At 35.6% G+C, this 21,555-nt stretch overlaps 1 protein-coding gene and 1 long non-coding RNA gene across 6 annotated transcripts in view; one reads left to right on the plus strand and one right to left on the minus strand.

Moving 5' to 3' along the window:
• Positions 1-750: 750 nt before the first annotated feature.
• The window catches only part of myom1b (myomesin 1b), a 52,772-nt gene continuing 31,967 nt past the window's right edge, over positions 751-21,555 (minus strand). The window contains exons 16-39 of one of the 3 annotated variants that reach the window (XM_089123428.1): positions 20,993-21,114; positions 19,264-19,281; positions 17,318-17,514; positions 17,104-17,230; positions 15,414-15,598; positions 14,298-14,412; positions 13,803-13,959; positions 12,823-12,929; positions 12,684-12,728; positions 11,382-11,518; positions 11,151-11,295; positions 11,005-11,064; positions 10,733-10,800; positions 10,545-10,658; positions 7,996-8,083; positions 7,621-7,659; positions 7,074-7,179; positions 6,701-6,864; positions 5,492-5,528; positions 5,149-5,171; positions 4,982-5,037; positions 4,642-4,857; positions 1,120-1,582; positions 751-988 (exon numbers count right to left, since the gene is read on the minus strand). In XM_089123428.1, the coding sequence (XP_088979554.1) occupies positions 807-988; positions 1,120-1,582; positions 4,642-4,857; positions 4,982-5,037; positions 5,149-5,171; positions 5,492-5,528; positions 6,701-6,864; positions 7,074-7,179; positions 7,621-7,659; positions 7,996-8,083; positions 10,545-10,658; positions 10,733-10,800; positions 11,005-11,064; positions 11,151-11,295; positions 11,382-11,518; positions 12,684-12,728; positions 12,823-12,929; positions 13,803-13,959; positions 14,298-14,412; positions 15,414-15,598; positions 17,104-17,230; positions 17,318-17,514; positions 19,264-19,281; positions 20,993-21,114 (2,971 nt within the window). In that variant the 3' untranslated portion in view covers positions 751-806. Of the gene's footprint in view, positions 989-1,119; positions 1,583-3,604; positions 4,858-4,981; positions 5,038-5,148; positions 5,172-5,491; positions 5,529-6,700; positions 6,865-7,073; positions 7,180-7,620; positions 7,660-7,995; positions 8,084-10,544; positions 10,659-10,732; positions 10,801-11,004; positions 11,065-11,150; positions 11,296-11,381; positions 11,519-12,683; positions 12,729-12,822; positions 12,930-13,802; positions 13,960-14,297; positions 14,413-15,413; positions 15,599-17,103; positions 17,231-17,317; positions 17,515-18,849; positions 19,282-20,992; positions 21,115-21,555 lie in introns of those variants that run through there. The other 2 variants (XM_089123406.1, XM_089123447.1) reach the window with 2 other exon arrangements.
• Positions 816-21,555, plus strand: part of LOC120477407 (uncharacterized) — a 34,352-nt gene continuing 13,612 nt past the window's right edge. For all 3 annotated transcript variants that reach the window (XR_016147563.1, XR_016147572.1, XR_016147580.1), the window contains exons 1-2: positions 816-904; positions 11,438-11,547. This is a non-coding gene — a long non-coding RNA (uncharacterized LOC120477407). The remainder of the gene's footprint in view (positions 905-11,437; positions 11,548-21,555) is intronic.

A 21,555-nucleotide genomic window follows, 5' to 3' on the forward strand; every position in this document is an offset into this window, starting at 1 on the left:
TTACGAGTGATCATCATTACTTATTCTTTCATGTTTTAACCCGAATTAGTCGACTTTACTCGCAAATCACATGAAAACCTTTTGCCCCAGCCAAGAACACTTTTGTTTTTACACAAGCTGAAACTAATCTTGTTGAGTTGTATTGACATGGAACCCTAACTTTTAACAAGCAGAATCAGAGAAGGAAAGAGAAATGCAATAACTACAATTGACTTTAGCCACAGCTAAATCAACTGAAGAGAAAAAGAAGACATTATATCTCAGCAGAGTATTAAACAACTCCACAAACAACATTACCATGCAGCTTCACTTATTGCTAACCAAATTTCCTTTATTTAATTTCCGTTGGAACGAATTCAAGAGTTGTATTTTAAGTCACCATGATGGTGTGTTTGCTTTAGTTTGGCTCTTGACCGTTGACTTTTTAATATTAGATTTTCTCTGGCTTCTGTAACTGTGTGTTTATAATGCACGGTAGTTGTAGCAAAAAAGTCAAGAGAAGATGAGATCGGGTGATGTTGCCTGTTTATTGATGATAACGACAATGACGTCAACCAATAATAACCTGAATACCTATCATATTCAGTGTCTAATGCTTTAATTATTTGGGTTTTGGGTTTCTAATATTGTTTTATTCATATTAGAATCTATTAGATTTTGATCTATCAGTATTATTAATCAAATAATATACTTTGTTTTAAGAAATTATCTAACATAGTTACTATTCCTATACCAAGTGCTACAACATAAATGCAGTTAAACCGTGACCTCATGCACTTTTAATCATCTTTCATTTCACACACATTTCAATCCTCATTTGCAGTTTCAAGAGCTGTTGTAGTTTCCTCTGGGTCGGGCTCCGGTTTGGATGAAGATGTGGTTTCCGGTGCAGTTGTAGAAACAGGTACATCATCATGGTCATGGTCAGTGTGATGTATGGGTTCAACCGCCTCTGTGAAAGTGGTATTATCTGCTTTAGACACAGAGTCTGTATGAAACAAAACCTGTAAATTACACCTGCCCCAACAAACACTCACTTTCACACACAAAGCCACATATATTGTTTGTCAGGATGCATGAAATAGGTTTATGTCTGTGTATTTCTGTACCCTTTCTCACCTTTCAGCATTGCTGTTATCGTCTTATCGTCCATTGGTATATTTGCAGATTTCTCACTTGGTGTGGGAGTAAAGGGTTGAGGAGTGGGTGTATTTGAGATTGAGGAAGTCGGATAAGCTGGGATTTGGGGAATAGGGGTATCTGAGGTTTGATTTTCAGGGGGTTGGGTGCCTGGGGATTGATTTTCAGGGATTTGAGTTGGTTGGGTTGATGGAGTTGGCATATTTGGGGTTTGATTTTCAGGGGTCAGGATATCTGTAGTTTTTTTGGGGGGGTTTGGATTAGCTGGGGTTGGTGTTTGAGTTGGAGTGACTCGGGTTGGTGTTGTGGGAATTGATCTGGATGAAGGCTTTATTGAATGACAAGTGGGTACAGGAGTCCTAGGTCCAATATTCACGTTTCCATCTGCATCAGCCAGATATGACATCACACCATAATCACCCATGTTTTCAATCGTATTCAACTGGCAAGAGCAAGAGGCACAAATTACATGGATGTACATATGCAATCAATCATGATTCTTGATTAAATACTATAAATGATCAATCCACATTACCATGAACGTGTTAATTATTTTGTGGTAGTGAAGACCTAGTATATATATGTGTGTGATCTAAATAATATCACTTACCAAGTTTACTTATATAAAAAGTTGAGAAAATTAGTTACATTATTGCAAATCTAACTCTACTGTGTTTTTATGAAAAAGTTTCAATCACAATGTTATTGACAATTATGTGAATTTGTAACCTATTTTAACAATCTGAAACGCAGGTGGCAAGCGCAAAGCGCAAGTAACTTTGTGGGCGGGTCTTGGGCGCTGTTGCTATTTTACCAGCAGGATAAATTGCGCCGGGCGCAAGTTTAAAAGGGGTTGGTCTGAAGTAGCTTCACTATTCATAGGTTTGGTTTAGGCATAACAGAAATAAACCAGTAAGAGCGTCATATCAATTTACCTTTAAGAGCATGATGAACGAGGTGCGCTTGTTCTATGGCACAATTCTATTTTAAGGGGTTAACGACGCATTGACCAGGCGCACTTCAGCACCGGTTAACAGCCGAGGAGATCAATGTTCTCGTCAAGTCCGCAAAAGAACGAGAAGTGACGTTGGGTATGGGACAAACCAACCCAAATTAGCTTCGGTTAAACATGCATATAATAATTTGGGTAAATGTGTAAGCCCTATTTTTCTCATCGTCATGGACACAACAATGATTTCCCTCATGTTTATATATTTTTCTTATAATAATGTATCATTTGCAAAAAGTAAAATGCATCTGGGTAGATGAGAGAATCATCTACAGTGTGCGCGTTGTTCACACTCTGTATTATGTTATATAAAATAGCATCTGAATGTAAGCGCAACGCGCCACTGACTTTAGACCAGTTTTTTTCTGGTCAGTGGCGCAATTATTTTCTGGAACTGCAAAATAGCACCAGGGGTTGTTTGCGCCGAAACACGCCTCCTTTTTGCGCCGACCCGCCCAGGGAGCGCAAGTTCATTTACTAGTTTACCGACGTGCGTCTGTAGAGGAAAAAAGCCCGCTTTGCGCGGGTGCAAAATAGGAATGATAAATGCGTCAGTGTAAGTCATTTGTGCCGGGTGCAAGATAGAGCCCATAGTGTTAGTTGCAAATTATTTACAATTTCAGTAAACTATTGCCCGGCTTTACAGATAAAATGTGATATCTAGAGTTTGAAAATCTGTTCCCATTTGAAAAGTCATGTAGTCAATTCCAGAGTTTTCATACTTTCATACTCTAGATCTAATATTATCACATGGAATTAATGTTGATACTGTTGAAATTCTACAGCAAATTTTTTCTCACAAATTTTTTTAAGGCTTGCACCTTTAAATCTATTTCAGGGTTTGCGTTCTCAAGCCACCAGGCACTGTTTTGTGTGGATGAGCAGGCCGGACGCGTCGAGTGTTTTCTGTTAGAACAGTGTCGTGTTAGTGACCCCAAAGTTAATAACTAATTAACTCTTTGCAATGGAAGTGAATCAATCTATCGTAACTAACTTTAGCTGGACCATAACTTTAATCTGTATAGCTGTTGACCTGGTACAGGTGACCTGACTATAATTGTGGCATAAATAATTTAAAATAAGATCCCTGTATGTTTTTTTTCTCCAGTGCACTAAAAAAGTTTTGCACAATAACCACTTGGATGTTAATAAAAACGTATGTCATAAGCATGTTACATGTAAAATTGTTCCTATGCTGTTCTACAAAGTAGTTATTTACCCTCAAATTTATTCTGAACATTTCTATTAGGCTATGAAAACAAAAACAGTATTTGTGAACTCAGTTTCTGTGAGAGTGGGCAGGTTAGGTCTGCAGTTGAGGGTAAAGTTAGTGACCGTGTTCAGGTTGGTCCAGGTGTTCATCCTCAGATGCAGGATTCAGGAAAAAGGGATGTGAAAGACGAGGACAGTGTGGACAAGAAACAAGGGACACACTGAAACCACACAGAGAGGGAGTTGAGAGAATATGTGCTCCGTTTATTGGAAATAACACAGGAAGTCATATCATTATCTGTGAGGTAAAACAGGAGGTGAAGTCATAACTATGCTATACACAATGGGATCATACGTGCAGTGATTTATTAGCAGTGAATCTAAGCCCCTGCTTTTAAGGACAGAATAATGATAAACTGTACAGAAACGGAGCATCTATTTGTCTCTCAATTCAAAACTGTTGATCTTTTGTTTCTTCTTACAGTAAAACTACATATGGAAAGCCACTCACAATACAATCTGCAGTCAAAACGGCATTCATTTTCAAATCTGGGCTTTAAACTATTTTACTAACACCACAATGGAGAAAATGGTCAAGTAAATAATGCAGGTTGAGAATTCTTATGAAGCTGGATCTATACAGAAAATAATTGGTTAAAACAGTTTCCAATTCGAGCACTATTGTTAATGTGGGTACTGGTGGATTAAAACTTGGACCAACACTTTTCAATCTGCAACCAAGATATTAGCACCATTTTGTACACTCCACTAAGGATATAAAACAGTCAAAAGTTTAGAATACTGATTTTTTAAAAACATTTTTGAGCATTGTCTGATCAAAATACAGTAAAAGTTATTTTATATAAGAATGATTTGTGAGGGATCACGTGACACTAAAGACTAGAATAATGATCCTGAAAATTCAGCCTTGCATCACAGGAATAAATTACTTTTTTATAAAATATATTTATATAGGTTCCTTACATTTGTAATGTTATTTCAAAATATTACTGTTTTTTACTGTATGCTTTAATCAAGTAAATGCAGCCTTGGTGAGCAGAAGAGACTCATTTCAAAAACATTTAAAAAAAATCTGAATTATTCCAAACGCTTGACTGATAGTGTACCTTGAGTCTGAGATATTCAATATAATAGGGCATTACTGTCAAAAGTTGCTATAAATCTTTTTAGAATCCTTTCAAATCTTTCATTAATCTCATTGATTTTGATTTTCTTTATTTTTTCTTGCCGTGTTCCCCGTCTGGGATGAAGACACTTACGGTGAAATCGCCGCTTTCCGTACCGTACTTGTTCTTTACCAGGATGCTGTACTTTCCAGAGTCAGCCGTATTGACGCTGCTGATGGTGAAACTGGCAAACTTGCCAGACTCAAACTTCAGAATGTAGTGATCGTCCGAAACCATCTCGCGTTCATTCTTCAGCCAAGTGACCTCTGGTACAGGGTCACCCGAGATATTGCAGGTCAAGTTCAAAGCCTATGAGAGAGAAGGGAAGAGACAGATGGAACAATACTGAAAACAGATTATTTTTGAGGGAAATTATCTGTGGAGCTGTGCAGAAATGTTATTTTCAAATCGTGTGGAGAACCGTGTACAGTACCTTGCCCTCTTGGATGGTCACAACATCAGGCAGACCACCTGCCACACGAGCACGATCTGAGGAAAACACAAAGATTACAAATATCCGCTACACTGATATCACCTTATAAAAGATACAGTTAAATTGATGTGTCAAACAAGCACATATTTCTGCATTCATCAACTCACTTCTTTCTGCGATAGCTGCAGCCCTAAGGGGAAAAAAATTGAAGATGGGAAAAGAAAATATTTGTAGTTATTCAAGTCAATCAAGCTGAATGTTATCACAAACAGTAGCACCTCATTGCAGTACACAAGATCCAGGGGGTGGAGTCAGATCTAGATCTGAGGGGTGGAGTTGGGTAGGTTAAGGGGTGGGTTTAGGGATCAGGGGGTGGAGCTGGGTAGGTTTAGGTAATATGAGGTGGGAGGAGTTGGATCTGGATCCGACTCCTCCCCGTGGATTTCATGTTCTGCAGTAAGGACCATCTCATCACAAACCACAAACCATTTTCAGCTGAAAGGCACTTACTTGAGTCTTTGAAATTCAGCATATGCATCGTCAAATGCTGGAAAGAGAAAAATGTAATGTATATGCATCATTATTTATTATAAAATTTGTTTTATTCCTTATTGGAGCCACAACTAATTGTGGCACTTTTACACACTTAATAAATGAATCATGGTTGATGGCAAATAGCAGATCTCAACAACACTGAGAACATCTTGAGCTCTTCAGGTGCATCCTGAAGAAAGCTGTCAAGCCGAAACACGTTGATCAACACTTTAAATGTTTTAATGACTAATAAGTTTTATGTTTAACCACATGAGTGCCTTGGAATATTTTGTTGTTTCATCTGATATGTATCTCTCATGTATCCAATATGTGTTTAAACCCAGTTCCCTTGTTTTGGGACATCTTGAGAGTACAGTTTGCTTTAAATCTGCTGTTTGCAACATTTATTGTGAACAGTGTTATAGACTGAATCTTGTGAAAAACAAGTACACTTTAGCATACTTTAATAAAAAAAAGTAATTGTAACGGAAATATGCTGAATTGCAATTTTATTATTACTTGTATTGTGTACTTTTTTGTTTTTCAGTAAACCAATACCATAAATGCTTGAAAGCCATAAATTAAACTTGAATCTCATGTATTTGTTATTCCACATTTGTAATGATAAACTTGCAATTTAGTACATTTAAAATATATAGAGTATGTGTATATAGAGTAATGTAATGTAATATCATTCAAAAAACACACTAAAGATAAAATTATAATCAAGTACTTACATGTGCTTTAGTATGTTAATCAACACATCAAAATAAGCACCACAAAATATTATTACACAGTGCTGAACAGTAACCGATTAAATGTAATCTGGATAATATAATCACATTACCCGAATGAAGTACTTGTAATTATATTACATTTTCAAATCAGACTACAGTTATTTTCTATTGATTGCATTATTACTGTACATGTTATTCTCACAATGGCAGTAAATTATTCATAATTGATATATTCTGCCTACTACTACTTTTAAATCTTTTAGAAATCTAAATTTAATTCTCAAAAGCCTACTTCTTATAGATGTTCAGAAAATTGTGATGATATTTTTGCCGTATCACCCACCCCTATTAGATAGCAAAGCATGTGACTAGTTTTTGGCACAAAGCTACTATATGGTGTGTGTGTGTGTGTGTGTGTGTGTGTGTGTACGATAATGTGTTTCCTCACCTTGTCCAGCCAGTTCCACAGTTCTGCGCAAACCTCCTTTCCCATCAAAGAACTCAATGGCGTATTTGCCTTTATCTTTGTCGGTGGGCTCAGAGATCTGCAGCCACAGCTGCTCACCCACCACACCACTCTTAATGCGCTCGGTGAAGGCGATCGCAGCATCCCTTTAATAAAGCATACGCACGCACACAGTAAAAACTATACTCTGTCACCAACTACAAGTGAAGCCAACATACTAATGTTGAATTTAAACTTCTATTACAAATCCATAAAAGCCTCCACAAAACTTCAGTCACCAGTAAAACCATTTGAAAAGCATACAGTGTATAATATACAGTAATTCCAGTAACATTGCTTGATGAGACGTTCTTACTTGTGATGCCAGGTGACGTGCAGCTCGTCGTTGTAGTAGTTGACGAAGGAGTAGAGTCTGATTCCCTCCTCTGTGCTCTGGATCTTCAGTTGAGTTGAAGAGTTTGCTGGACAAAATGAAAGTCAACATCTGCATTGCTATATCTCAGCCCATTCTCACCCCCAAGGTGTCACTTAACTGACGCCTTGGGAAGCATTTGACCATGCTTCAATATCTGACGCTTTAGGCGCCCTTTAGCGTCAGTAAGATGACGCCCTAGGATCGCGTGTACCCTACCCCCACACCTAAACCTAACCGCGTCCTCTAACTGACGTTTTCCTTTAGCGTCAGTTAGATGACGCCGTAGGATCGCGTCATGTAAGTGACGCTAAAGGGCGCCTAAAACGTCAAATATTGAAGCATGGTCAAAGGTGACGCCTTGGGGTGAGAATGCGTTGTATATCTACAGTACATGTTTAAATGTGGACATTTAGAAGATATTTTCAATTATGTTTACTATGTCCTCATAAAAATCATTTACGCTCGAAAATTAGGTTGTAAATCTTACCGATAACACTGAAAACCTGATTCATCAAGTCTTTGAATCCTGGAAAACAGAAGTTAGACATTTATTTACAAAAGATCAAGTATTATTAACATCTTTAACATACAGATCAAATCAAGAAGAAATACGTTTCTTCACATTTCCTGCACCAATTGTGGGGGAAAATCTGTGAAATTCTGGGATATATGGATTTAATTAGGATAAAATGTTTGGTAACACTTTATTTTACAGCGTCTATGTTTCACATCTTACTATAGTAATATCATCAGTAAATTATGCATATTTGCAAGAGTGCCTTAAAATAAAGTGCATGAAGTAATTCTGGATAGTTTAATAATAGTAGCTTTTAGTACTTTTAAAGCAAATTTCTGTTATTACCTTGGTCAGTAAGGTTGAGGGTGGAGGTGTCTTTGCCTCTGTCATCCTTCAGAACTACTTCATATATACCAGCATCCTTTCTTGAAATCTGCCGTTGACATGGACAAACAAAATTCATTAAAACAATTACATGCCTAACAATTTAAGTATGTGTGAACTTTAAAAAAATAGTAGCAATCTCTAATCTAACACTACAGGAACACAAGCTATTCCCCTGCACTGGATGGTAGGCCACAACAATCTGACAAAAGCAAAAAAAAAGTAATGTAACAAGCAAGAAGTAAACTTGCACGAGTATGAGGACAGATCCACAAAACAACATGTACTGTATGCAAACAGATGGGTCAAGAAAAAAGAAAAAGTGTCAGAAATATTTTTTTGTCCTGATTTGAACTAAAACAAGAGAATGAATAAGAAATATTTTGTAATGAATGAACAACAACGGAGTTCATTAATAAAATTATGCCTGTAACTTGTGGAAACGATATGGTATATACAGTATAGTCAAATTTATATTCAAATTAAATCATTAAATAAATACTTCTAGATACATATATACTAAATGTTTGTGTAAGTTGCTGACCATATTTTGTAAATTTATGAAGAGTAATATCTAGGTAACCCACTATTAAACTTTTTTTTTTCTAAAGTTGCAAGTAAACATAGATTGAAGCTTGTTTCCGCCATAGAATGAAAAATAAAAAGGAAGTTGCGACTTTTTATCTTACAATTCTGACTTTATATCTCACAATTCTGACTTTTTTTCTCACAATTGCGAGTTTACATCTCGCAATTCTGGCTTTATTTCTCATAATTGCGAGATGTAAAGTCAGAATTGCGAGATATAAAAACAGAATTGCGAGATATAAAGTCAGAATTGCGTGATATAAAGTTGCAATTGCGTGTTATAAAGTCAGAATTGCGAGATATAAAGTCAGAATTGCGTGATATAAAGTCGCAATTGCGTGTTATAACGTCAGAATTGCGTGTTATAACGTCAGAATTGCGAGATATAAAGTCAGAATTGCTAGATAAAACGTCAGAATTGCGAGTTAAAACGGCAGAATTGCGAGATATAAAGTCAGAATTGCATGATATAAAGTTGCAATTGCGTGTTATAAAGTCAGAATTGCGAGATATAAAGTCAGAATTGCGTGATATAAAGTCGCAATTGCGTGTTATAACGTCAGAACTGCGAGATATAAAGTCAGAATTGCGAGATAGAAAGTCAGAATTGCTAGATAAAACTTCAGAATTGCGAGATATAAAGTCAGAATTGCGTGATATAAAGTTGCAATTGCATGTTATAAAGTCAGAATTGCGAGATATAAAGTCAGAATTGCGAGATAAAATGTCAGAATTGCGAGATATAAAGTCAGAATTGCGTGGTATAAAGTTGCAATTGCGTGTTCTAAAGTCAGAATTGCGAGATATAAAGTCGCAATTGCTTGTTATAACGTCAGAATTGCGACATATAAAGTCAGAATTGCAAGATATAAAGTCAGAATTTCGAGATATAAAGTCAGAATTGCGTGATATAAAGTCAGAATTGCAAGATATAAAGTCAGAATTGCGAGATTTAAAGTCAGAATTGCAAGATATAAAGTCAGAATTGCGAGATATAAAGTCAGAATTGCAAGATATAAAGTCAGAATTGCAAGATATAAAGTCAGAATTGCGAGATATAAAGTCAGAATTGCGTGATATAAAGTCGCAATTGCGTGTTATGTCAGAATTGCGAGATATAAAGTCAGAATTGCAAGATATAAAGTCAGAATTGCTAGATATAAAGTCGCAATTGCGAGATATAAAGTCAGAAATACATAGCCTGGTTCAACCAGACTCTAGTTCATTTCATTTCCACATAGACTTCGTAGTACAGAAGTAAAATGAAATTGAGCGGAAGTGCGTAGGAGGGCGCAGCCAGGCTAAGAAATACATAATATAAAGTCAGAATTGTGAGATTTAAAATATTCTGAGGGGGAAAAGTTAGTCTTATTTCCCCTTAGAATTGGCCTGATAACTCGCAATTGCGAGTTTATATCTCACAATTCTGAGAAAAGATGTCAGAATTTCAACATATAAACCTGCAGTTATGTGTTATAAAGACAGAATTGCGAAATGTAAACTCGCAATTGTGAGAAAAAAGTCAGAATTATGAGATAAAAATCCGCACTTCCGTCTTTTTTTCTCAGAATTGCGACTTTATATCACGCAATTCTGACTTTATATTTCGCAATTCTGACTTTATAACACACAATTCTGACTTTATATCACGCAATTGCGACTTTATTTCTCACAATTCAGACTTATAACACATATCTCGCCATTGTGAGATAAAAAGTCGCAGTTATTTTTTTCTTTTGTGGCGGAAACAAGCTTCCATAAAACTAAAATTACTGGAGTACGTTTTACAAGAAAATACTACAGTACTTCAAAATTTTACATTAATGCAATTTGCCGTTACTTGTAAAATTGGCAAGACATTTCAAAGCGAAAATTGTTTCTACACCAAATAATTTTCTCTGCATGAGTAAAATCCTTCTCACCTGGGTGATCTCCAAAGTTAATACTCCTTCAGAGAAATCCAGTTTCTCATTGACCTTGACCTCTCGTCCATCCTTATACCACAGGGCCACGGTGTCTTTCTTCATATTACCAACCTAGATCACATAATATGTTAAAAATAAAGAAACAGGCAGCACTGCAGGTGTTTTTTACTAGAGAGAAGACTCACCTTACACTTCAGTCTTACACAGCACTCAGGTGTGACTTCATAACCGAGATACTCCACAAAGTGTGGACCTTGCAGTGCAAAAAAAGCAGTGAATAATAGACAAACAGTGGGTGCACAATATCTGGAATGACATACGATACTATACTAGTACTTTTTACAGAATAATATGTACATTCTATGGATCCATGTAATAACGAGGCCACGTAATGATGTATTATATTACTGTTTGAAACATTTAACACACTGTTCACAAGCTTTAAAAAAAGTACTACCTTGCTTTCTATGCCATTCTTTTCTCTGGAACTCGGATTCCTTTTGTAACTGCTTGAACACTGAAGGAAATGAGATGCCGTCATTGGTACAAACTCTATAAATGAGATGCATATGTGTACGTGTATATGGGCTTTTAGATTAGTACCATCTCCAATTAGCACTAGACTTGACTGGTTAGTGGCTTTGCCATCTTGAAGCTGGAAAGTGAATGTTCCCTCGTCCTCTTTTCCCAGAGACTCCATGAACATCTCAATAATGCCAGTATTTTTATCAAAGTTCATCTTGTATTTCTACAACACACAAAAACCATTAATGCAGAGTGTTTCCAAAGAAGTACTTGAGTAATATTTCATGTCTGTTTCTCCATTCCTCTCACCTCTCCCTGGGAGATCATATTGTCATTGAACACGTATTCAACTTTTCCATTGGCAGAGATTTTTTCAGCCTGCAACCAGAAGCGAACTCTTCCCTTCTCGAGCAGCTCCACGGCCAGGTCTGTTTTCAGAGGGATGACTGAAGAAGAGGGATGAAAGTGGATAATAGTAAGTGTAATTTGCTTTCGTTTATAGGGCAGAACAAAAACGTACTGTTTAGGACACTTTGTGTTATTTTAAATATATTATATTTTTATATAAATATCCTTGTGAAAAATAAGTGTGCTTGGTTGTGTAAATCTTTAAAATGTTTATTAAAAAAAACGAGAGTGCTGTCTTTAAAGGGATACTCCACTTTTTTTTGGAAATAGGCTCATTTTACCACTCCCCCAAAGTTAAACAGTTGGGTTTTACCGTTTTCGAATCCATTCAGCCGATTTTCTGATATTTAGAAGAATATCAGTAAACAGACAGTTTCTGGTCTCATTGACTTCCATAGTATATTTTTTTCCTATGGAAGTCAATGAGACCAGAAACTGTCTGGTTACTGATATTCTTTTAAATATCAGAAAATTGGCTGAATGGATTCGAAAAATGGTAAAACTCAACGGTTTAACTCTCGGGGAATTGTAAAATGAGCCTATTTTCAAAAAAAGTGGAGTATCCCTTTAAGCACTTTCATGATTATATTCCTTAACACTTAAGTACACTTTTTTTAATAATGTCAATCTAAATTTTAAATAATTATGTTTTTATAATCTTTTGTCATGTTGACTAACACACTAAAGCACATGTGAAGAACTTGATTACAATTTTAACCATAATCTTATATTTTAATTGTACTAAATTGCAAATGTATTTTTAGTAATATATTTAAATATATGACTTACAAGTTGCAATAGAAATAACAGAAGTATATTTTAGTTTACCATGAATGCTTGTCAGTACATTCAGAATTACATTTTAACCATATTACAAAAGGCACTCTAATTCAGCAAATTGCTTTTAATATAAATTTAAACAATAATACATTTTCATTTAATTGCAATTGATATGCAATTACGTAAGTGTCCGAAAACATTACATTTCCAATCACACTTAACTCTATTATTTTACAGTATATTATTTCCATATTAAGTACTCTTAAAAGTATGGTAATGTGCACAGGATAGAGAAAGAGCACACAGTACATATACGTATATATATATATATATATATATATATATATATATATATATATATATATTTTTTTTTTTTTTTAAACAAACACTGATAATGTGAAACCTTATATAATGTGTACTCACTGGGGAATTTGTGGTCATGGCTGACCTTCAGGAGTTCTTTTAGAGCTGTTAGGAAAAGGACAGTGAGAATGTCACAATCAACAACAATGTTAACTTGGCACATTTTAACATAGAAAATAAAAAAGGGATATAAAATGACCTTCTTCAGAGAGTGTGTAGCTGGCAGACGCTCCATCAGTGTGTGTCACAAAGCAAGAGTAGATGCCCAGGTCATCTTCTGAAGGCGTATTAAAGATGGCTTTGGACCTACAGATAAATATTGAGTTACTACAACATGATTTCATGCTAATCTATTTTTTTAATCTATTTGTTACATTTCATAAATAATATGTTTCAAAGATTTATGAATATGATTAATCAGAAGGTAAACAAGCTAGTTGAAGAGATATAATTCACCCAGAAATAAAAATTCCATCAACGTGTGGGATCTTAGTTTGTGCTTATCTTGTGTAATGGAAATCGATAAGTCTCTTTGAGAACCGATACAGTGTTGCCAAACATAATATCATGATATTCCGGTGTATCCATATTTTCTTACACCCCTAATATGCATACATCTGCCTAAATGAAGCATGGTTAAGTTCAAGCTATTTCAAGGCATAAAGAAATTATTTTCTTTAAAGCTACGCTGTGTGATTTTTACCCCCATCTAGCGGTGAAAAGTTATATGACCATCCAGTGAATATTAGTTTCTGTTCCTCTCAATTCAGATTTCATTTTAACTCCTACGGCGGCCAGTGTAGTCCAAGATTAACATGGCTTCCAGTTCGACCTCGTCCATGAGTGTTAACTCAAACATAAAGGCGAAGCTTGAATTAACGGGTATGTCCCTCTTTGGCTAATGTACTTTCAAATTGGAGGGGCAACATGGCGACCGACATTAGAACCCCTTACCCGTATGTATTTTCAATGGCATATTTTAATACTTTATTACTTGAACGAAGTAAATATACATTAATGAGCACATCTATTTTTGAAAGAACTAAGTGTTTTTAGCTAAGAACAAACTAAAAGAGTTACACAGTGTAGCTTTAAATATGTCATTGTGATTATCCTAGATGAGTTTCAAGGGATACAACTATTGACTGCAGGAAGACTCATTAGCACGCAAATACGTACTTGTTACCCTTGGTCTCCATGGTCATGCGTTCAGGTTCGGTCATTTCCTCGTAGTTCTTGGACCAGACAAATTTGGACTCAGCATTGAGGTTAGAGCACTCAAAATTGAGTGAAATGACGCCATCATCGTCAACATTCACAACTATCTCGGCAGTACCTGAGAGAAAGAAATAGTTTGTAGGATTTTTTGAGGCTAGTTAAGTTTTGTTTATTTTTGGTTTGCTTTAAGCTTAGCCTGGATTTAAAAATCACTTTAGCAAACAGATTGGATCGATATGTTGGGGGAAAATAATAAGGAATGGTGGTGTCATCCAAAAAGGAAATCATTTCAGAAGCAGATCAAGTTATTACATTTTGAAGAAAGATCATGAAGAGAAAAGTATGAATTGTACACAACAGGACCAGCAACATGCATTAAGAAAGTACATTTTTATTTCAAATTGATTTCAATTTTATTTTGGGTAGAAGATGATTTCATTTAGTCCAGTTTAGTACCTGGTTTAGTCACTGCCTCCACCGATTCAGTAGGCTCTGATGCTTTTCCTACACCAGCCTTGTTCTGAGCGCGTACACGGAAAACATACGACACACCCTCCTTTAGATCCTTGATCTAAAACAATGAAGAGGAACAACATTTACTAACATAAACCTACCCTTATGAAAAAAAGTGCTTAATTATATTAAATATGCACTTGTAGTGTACTTTAAATCTTAAAAGTATATTTATTTAAAAAAACTACACTTGCTGATGTAATAATAATCAAATAAAAGACCACTTAAGCGTCCTTCAAGAGAGTATTTTGGCTTATTTTTCTTAACACACTTAAGTACACTTTTAAAAAATGTAAGTACATTTTAATAATATGTTGTTGTGCTTTAAAGAAGTACACTTGTTTTGATGTATTGGACATACTAAAGCACATTTAAAGTTACTTTACAATAATTTTATCAGTAGTGCACTGTTTGAGATTACATTTAAAGTTAATATATTTTCAGTGTACTAAATTGCTTACTAAATTACAAATATATTTAAATACATGACATACAAGTTTCAATAGAAATTATTGGTAAATTTTAGCTTACCATAAATTCTTGCCAGCACTTTCTGCACTTCAGTTATTTAAAAGTCATTTTGAAATCACAGATAAATATGTAATTAAGTCCTACTTAAGTGGTTCAAAAAATGCTCTAATGTTCAACTAATTGTACTTTAAACTATAATACATTTTCATTTAATTGAAGTTAACATGCAATTAAGTGTCCGAAAGCACATGCAGTTTGTACTTAGCTATAATCTTTTAAATCTTAGAACTAGTACTAATCTGCTTATAGAATGTAATATTTAATTTTTATTCTAAGTCATACTTAATTTGGTTAAAAAAGCACTCTAGAGTTCAGCTAATTGCATATCAAACTATAATACATTCTAATTTAGTGTCCAAAAACACTACATTCAGTTCACACAAGTTCTTTTCAAATATATTATGTTTCTGTAATAGATGTTCTTTTTAAAAGTATGATAAAGTGTACTTCTTTTTCACAGGAGTATGCAAATGTCACAACCTTAACAAGCCAAGTCCACTGCCCCGCGTCTTCTACATATATACAAACCTTCATGAATGTCTTTTCATTAGCTTTCTCGTTGACCCCTCTCCACATTTCAAAGTCTGCTTCAGCCTCCTTGATGTCGATATAGTATCCATTGACACAATCGCGACCCTGGTAGACAGGTGGTTTCCAGAGCAAGACCAAAGAGTCTTTACGCACCTCCTGTACTTTGAGGTCATGGGGTGGTCCTGAAAATTTTTTTTAACATAGTTTAAAAGCGTCAGAGCTGATGTGATGAACGAGAAAAACGTTCTGGACTTTGTCATCAAAAACATGTAGAGTCTGAATGTAGCCAACTTTAGATCTACATGTGTATTTTATTGGAATGATACTAATCCTAATGGTAACTATGGGTTCTAAAAGATCTAGTGTTTAAACACGATCTTTGGAATTGGTATCTTTAATAGTTACATTAATCTTTATTAGTTGGAACTTTAATAGTTCCAAATTATGGTTTTAATTTTAATTTCCTTGTGAAAAAAGTGTGCTTCTTTCTACGACGTCACACACATCAACAACAACATAATTATGAAGCCACTTGCGCGCATCCAAGAAAATTCGGTCAGACTCAAAAAGGAAAAGAGAAAAGGGAAACGTGCTAGAAACTGGACAAGAGTCCAGTTGTCGGATGTCTAATGAAATCATAAGGGCCAATGTTATGAAATAATGCGACATACATTTAACTTTATTGATGTCATCTGACATTTTGTAATGTTTACATTACAATCAAAAACACAAATGAAATTATACAGTAGTCCTACACTATAGGCTATTAACTTGTGATTAAGCAGAAATTATGTAAAAACGTTATCAGCAAACGTGATGGGCAACTTTATTATTATAATGTAGTTTAACACTTGACATATAGATATTATTAACCTATTACCATCATCAGTAGTTCAGTAGAATATGCAGTAACAGGGGAGTTACGGTTATTTACGACAGTGCAAGTACACCACAGCAGCTCTAGGGGTCGCTGTTTCACAAAAATATTAGGTTGTGTGTCCACCAAAGTGTTTTTAGCCAGCTGAAAACGCTAGATGCTCTGCTGAAGACGCCGTGCGTTGGGCGCTCGAGAGCGTTTTGGAAGCGCAGCGTTTTTTCCGTTGAGACGTTTCGTTGCTATGATACAGAATATCCGCAGCAGTTTGAATGTTGACAGTTGGTCAATGTGGTATTAGTCCTGCCCCTCCTCCTCTGTGATTGGACGGCTGAGTGACAGTGATGAGCGCTGCGTTTTATCCAAAGTTGAACATTTTTCAACTCCCAGCGACCAGTAAAAACGCAGGGCGCTCGGAGCTGCAGCGTGAAAAGAAAACGCTCAGCGCCTCGGTACGCTCATGGCGTTTAAAAAACGCAGTGCTCCCATTGAAAACATAAGCCAGGCGCGTGGAAAAACGCTTTGGTGGGCACACGGCCTTAGAGCTGCATAGTGTGCCTTTAAACTAGCAAAAGTGGATGCGGACACGCCCTACGTGCACTTGCGCCATGCGCTTAAGACCACACGGTTAAATCGTTAAAATAGGGCCCTTAAACCATACTTCAAAAGACTATAGAAGTAATAATTATGAAATTACATATGAAATATATATCTCACTTCTTCAAAAAGCACTACTTTTTCACAAGGGTCACCGTAAGCATTACAACTCTGAAAGGAAAAGAAAATGTATTGTTCAAATTAGTTTGTGCCTACCCGGTACAGCAATAGTCCACTCCTCACACTTGAATACCTCGCTGGGAAGAGACGGGATGCCCACACCAGCCATGTTGGCAGCACGTACCTGGAATTGGTACAGCATGTTTTCCTTCAGCTCTGAAACCTAGACAGAAAGAAAAGGTTGGAGATCAAAAATTGCTCAAAGCCTTTTATTTTGCCTCCTTTTACTTACAGTAAATGTGCTACTTACTCTATAAGCTCTCTCACTGACAGACCTAATGTTCGCCTCATGCCATTTTCCCGGGACTCCATCGATGACCTCACGGTAGTCAACAAAGTAACCAGTGATGTCAGCACCACCGATGAAAGTGGGTTGTTTCCAGGCTAGTACCATCGAGTCCCGCACACATTCCAACACATTGATACCATAGGGTGGAGCGGGTGAAGCTGGCATAACAGAACATTACAGTTAGCAGTGAAGCACTATTACAGAACAAAGGAAACTAATGATTTGAGCGTGTACCAGCGTAAGTGGAGCAAAATATCCAAACCAGGCACAGAATTGTAAAAATACTGACACTAATATGACATTGCAAGTTGGTGAGCCCAAGGAGTGTATCGTGTAGTAGGGAGGGTGTCCAGCATATTGTCAGTTGTTGCTGGTGGCATAAAACAAGCCACAGAAGATCCCTAGAAGCATTTGTGCGGATAGTGATGTTATTTAAGGGCTTAAAAAGGCTGTAGCTGAGAAGACTTACCATATATAATAGTTCTCTGAGAAAATACCCCATTTGAAAAAAAAACAAAAAAAAAAAAACAGATTGTACCAACATGAAACTAAAAGAAACTGGTTTAAGCTGGATTTTCCAATGGGGTTGACTGACCAGTCAATTGCTGCAGGCAGCCTATCCAGAGCATGACTACAAGGCTGTTAAAACAACTGCAATATGCTAATTTTATGAGAGGTCTTATGTCCCTTGTGAAAAAGAAGTGCGCTTAATTGTATTGAATGTGCTCAAAATTTGTAAAAAACAATTTACTTGCAGACAATATAATATTAATTAAATTAAAACCCACTAAAGTGAACTTAAAGAATATACACATTTTTATGACTTATCACTTAAGTAGACTTTTAAAAAGTGCTTTTTTTCATAATGTGAAAAGGTTTACATTAAAGTACATTTAAAATTATGTTTTAATCTTTTGTCATACAATAATACGCTCCGTTAAATAATACATTAAAGTTATTGATTATTTAATTGCAGTGTGTTATTCAATTTTACATTTCAAGTTAATATATTTAAATATGCTGAATCGGAACTCCATGATCACATTTGTGTTACAGTAAATGGGTCAAATTCTAAAGTTTAGCTAAACGTATTTAATAAAATGCATTTTCATTTCATTTCAATAAACATGCAATTTACATTCAGTTTACACTTAAGTATGTATTCTTTTAAAGTATATTATTTTCAAAATAAGTGCTCTTTAAAATTAAATTATGCTAAAGTGTACTACTACTTTCACAAGGGAGAATAAGAAAAATTGAAAATAATACGCACATGAATGATTAATCAATAAACTAAATAAGTGTTTAAAAAAATAGAGAGTGAAAAATTCAAGATGCAAAATTCAAGTTGGAAAATGCAAAGAAAAGAATTAAAAATGAATGGAGGGGAAAAACAACAACAATAAGAAAGGTGAAAATGGAGACAGGCCAACACTGATGAGGGATGCCGATGGACGACGTTCCAGAGAGTTGGCTTTCTCTCTCTTTCTCACCTGAGCCTCTTCGTCCTCTCCCTCGCTCTCCTGCTTTCTCTTGTTCCGGAGGAGAGTTTAGAGACGACTTACGATTTTCCGGCAATTCTGTTGCTGACTCCTTTTGGACGAGCTTGGGCTTTAACAATTCATTGCTAGAGTTTTCAACCTTTTTAGAAGTTTTGGTATCCTGCGGCCCACAAGCAGGTTCTGTTGGCCCCTGAGTGGCCCTCTCGCCCTGTTTTCCTTCATTTAATGCAACTGGATGCCCTGTGTGGCCAGTGTCATGCCCCCCTCCCTCAACCCTTGCACTAACATTAGCTATGCGTGTTAGAGGCGTGTCAGCAGGGGAGTGAGGCGCCACATGCCTGCCCACTCCACTAGTGCTGTGCTGGGTTAGTCCGACCACATTACCCCCCGACTCCAGACACACACCATGAAGAATACCGCCCCCTAAAGGAGTTAGCAGAGAAAACAGCAAGAGAAAGCATAAATCAAATTCAAACACAATCACATTCAAAATGCTTCACATTTATTTACTTTTATCTAATTAATCAAGTTCAGTGGAAAACTTAAGCAGAAATCGGTTTGCATGCAAGAGAGAGTCAACTTTGCTTTTTTTTATTGTAATGAGGCGATGAAAATGCAAAAGAGATGAGAAGAAAGTGTAGATTGTAATTTGGGAGAGAGGATGCCGTTATTTAATGTAGTTTATGCATGTGAATGTCACAGAGGGGTTTTGTGCTGACTTTGTGCTGAACCTTTATGAAAAAAGCATCACACGAGTGTTACATTCACTGAAAGACACAAGATGCTACACACTACAACAGGTTTGCATGCTGACTATCCCCAGTGAGTATATATATTCTTCTAATTTTATTTTTAGCATTAATATTTAACATTAATATTTAATTATAATTACAGTAATGAACTAAAAGTAGGAAAGAGCAGGAAACAAGCTAACACTTTATGTTTTTATTTTTATTTTTATTTTTGTATATCTACTTAGTGGTTCTCTAACTTATTTAATTTGATCTAATAAAAAAAAACATGCAAGACACACTAAAGTATTGAGTAAAAAACGATTTATTGATTGTCATATAAAATAATGACATTTTTACTGATTAAAAATAAACTAAAAACAAAAACGTATCATAGGCATGTGATCAATTAAGGAATATATAATATGTATGTAATATGTCAATATGAACATACACTACTACTACTACTACTGCAACTGCTGCTAATAATATTATTATTATTTATATTATTCAAAATATTTATATTGTATTATTATTTAAATTTAAAAAACCTAAACAAAATAAAATAAATAAATACATTACAATTACAACAACACCGTAGTAAAATAAAATAATTATTATTATTTTGTTATTTTTTATAACATTAAAATAATAATAAAATTACAATACTTATATTTATATATTAGGTTTCATATATTAGCCAAAATTTGTACTCACATTTGGCACTGCTAGTTATTGAAGTTGGAAGCTATGTTATCCATGCATGAAATATGTGTATTTTTAATGTATTTAATGTAAATATCTTAAGATATTGCATTGCAGCCAATCAATCAAGCAAACAGAGACAAAAACCCTATGAAAAAGTAGCATAGCGTTTAGTTTATGATTTTTTAAGTTGAATTGTGTTTTATTTTTGTATTTAGTGTACATTTATAGTTTTTGTTTCCCATAAAATACTGTTTTGATTAGAAAAAAGTGTGTAATAAATGTGCGTTTCATAAAGGATAAGTGAACTTAACACAAAGTCTTATGGTTGTTAAGGTGCATGAACTTAGAAAATGTGAAAGGCATGCAAAAGGGACAGGTCTGAAAAGGCTGAGAGAGTGGGCAGGGGTGTACGAGGGTGAGCTGGTTTGTAGTCACCACTACGTTGGATCAGTTTTGACCCAAACTAGAGGAGGTCTACAAGTCCTGACCCCGTCTACTGGGAGAAATGCAGGAAACGGAGCTGAAGTTTGGTGGTTGTGGCCCTGACACTGAAGTGCCATTTAGGACGTGTGAAATGCGTAAGTCAAGAACAGTGGGCAGAATTTAAAGTGAAGGTTGGAATTTAAAGTGAAATCATATTTCAAAGATCTGCATAATATCCAAGTTATATCAATAGGAGTTCACAGATGACTTACCAATAGCAGCTTTAACTTCAATGGCTTCTGATTCTTGTGAGAATTCACTGATTCCAGCAGCGTTGACAGCTCTCACACGGAAAATGTAACTCTCGCCTGTTGTCAAGCCATGACAGATAAACCTGCATGAACACATGAGGACAGATATGTTACAACAATTCAAATCTCACACAAACAATAGGTGGTTTGCAGTCACGTGATTGTGTTGACGCGCGGAACGCAGATGGAGGGCAAGGAGTGAAGAACGCAATGGACGAGATGGAGGGAAATCCGTACTGTACTACTTTATACGCTATTAAAAGAGAAATATATGAACAGAAAATCGAAACATATGTTGGACGTGATCCTTACGTTATGAAGAGGACCGATTTTCAACTGAATTGAGAGATTTGCCTGCCATCGAGGCTGCAGCAACTAACTCGTCTTACAGACATACTTTGACTTTACAAAGTTCGGAAACTGGTACGTTACACAAACAGCCACATAAGTGTATTTAAACACCTGAATAATGTAATTATAAGCCACATAAATAATGTATTAACTCACATTTGACGAAGTGATCA

The sequence above is a fragment of the Pimephales promelas genome, chromosome 1 (genome assembly GCF_988280905.1).
Source record: "Pimephales promelas chromosome 1, fPimPro1.hap1.1, whole genome shotgun sequence".
Classification (NCBI taxonomy): Eukaryota; Metazoa; Chordata; class Actinopteri; order Cypriniformes; family Leuciscidae; genus Pimephales; species Pimephales promelas.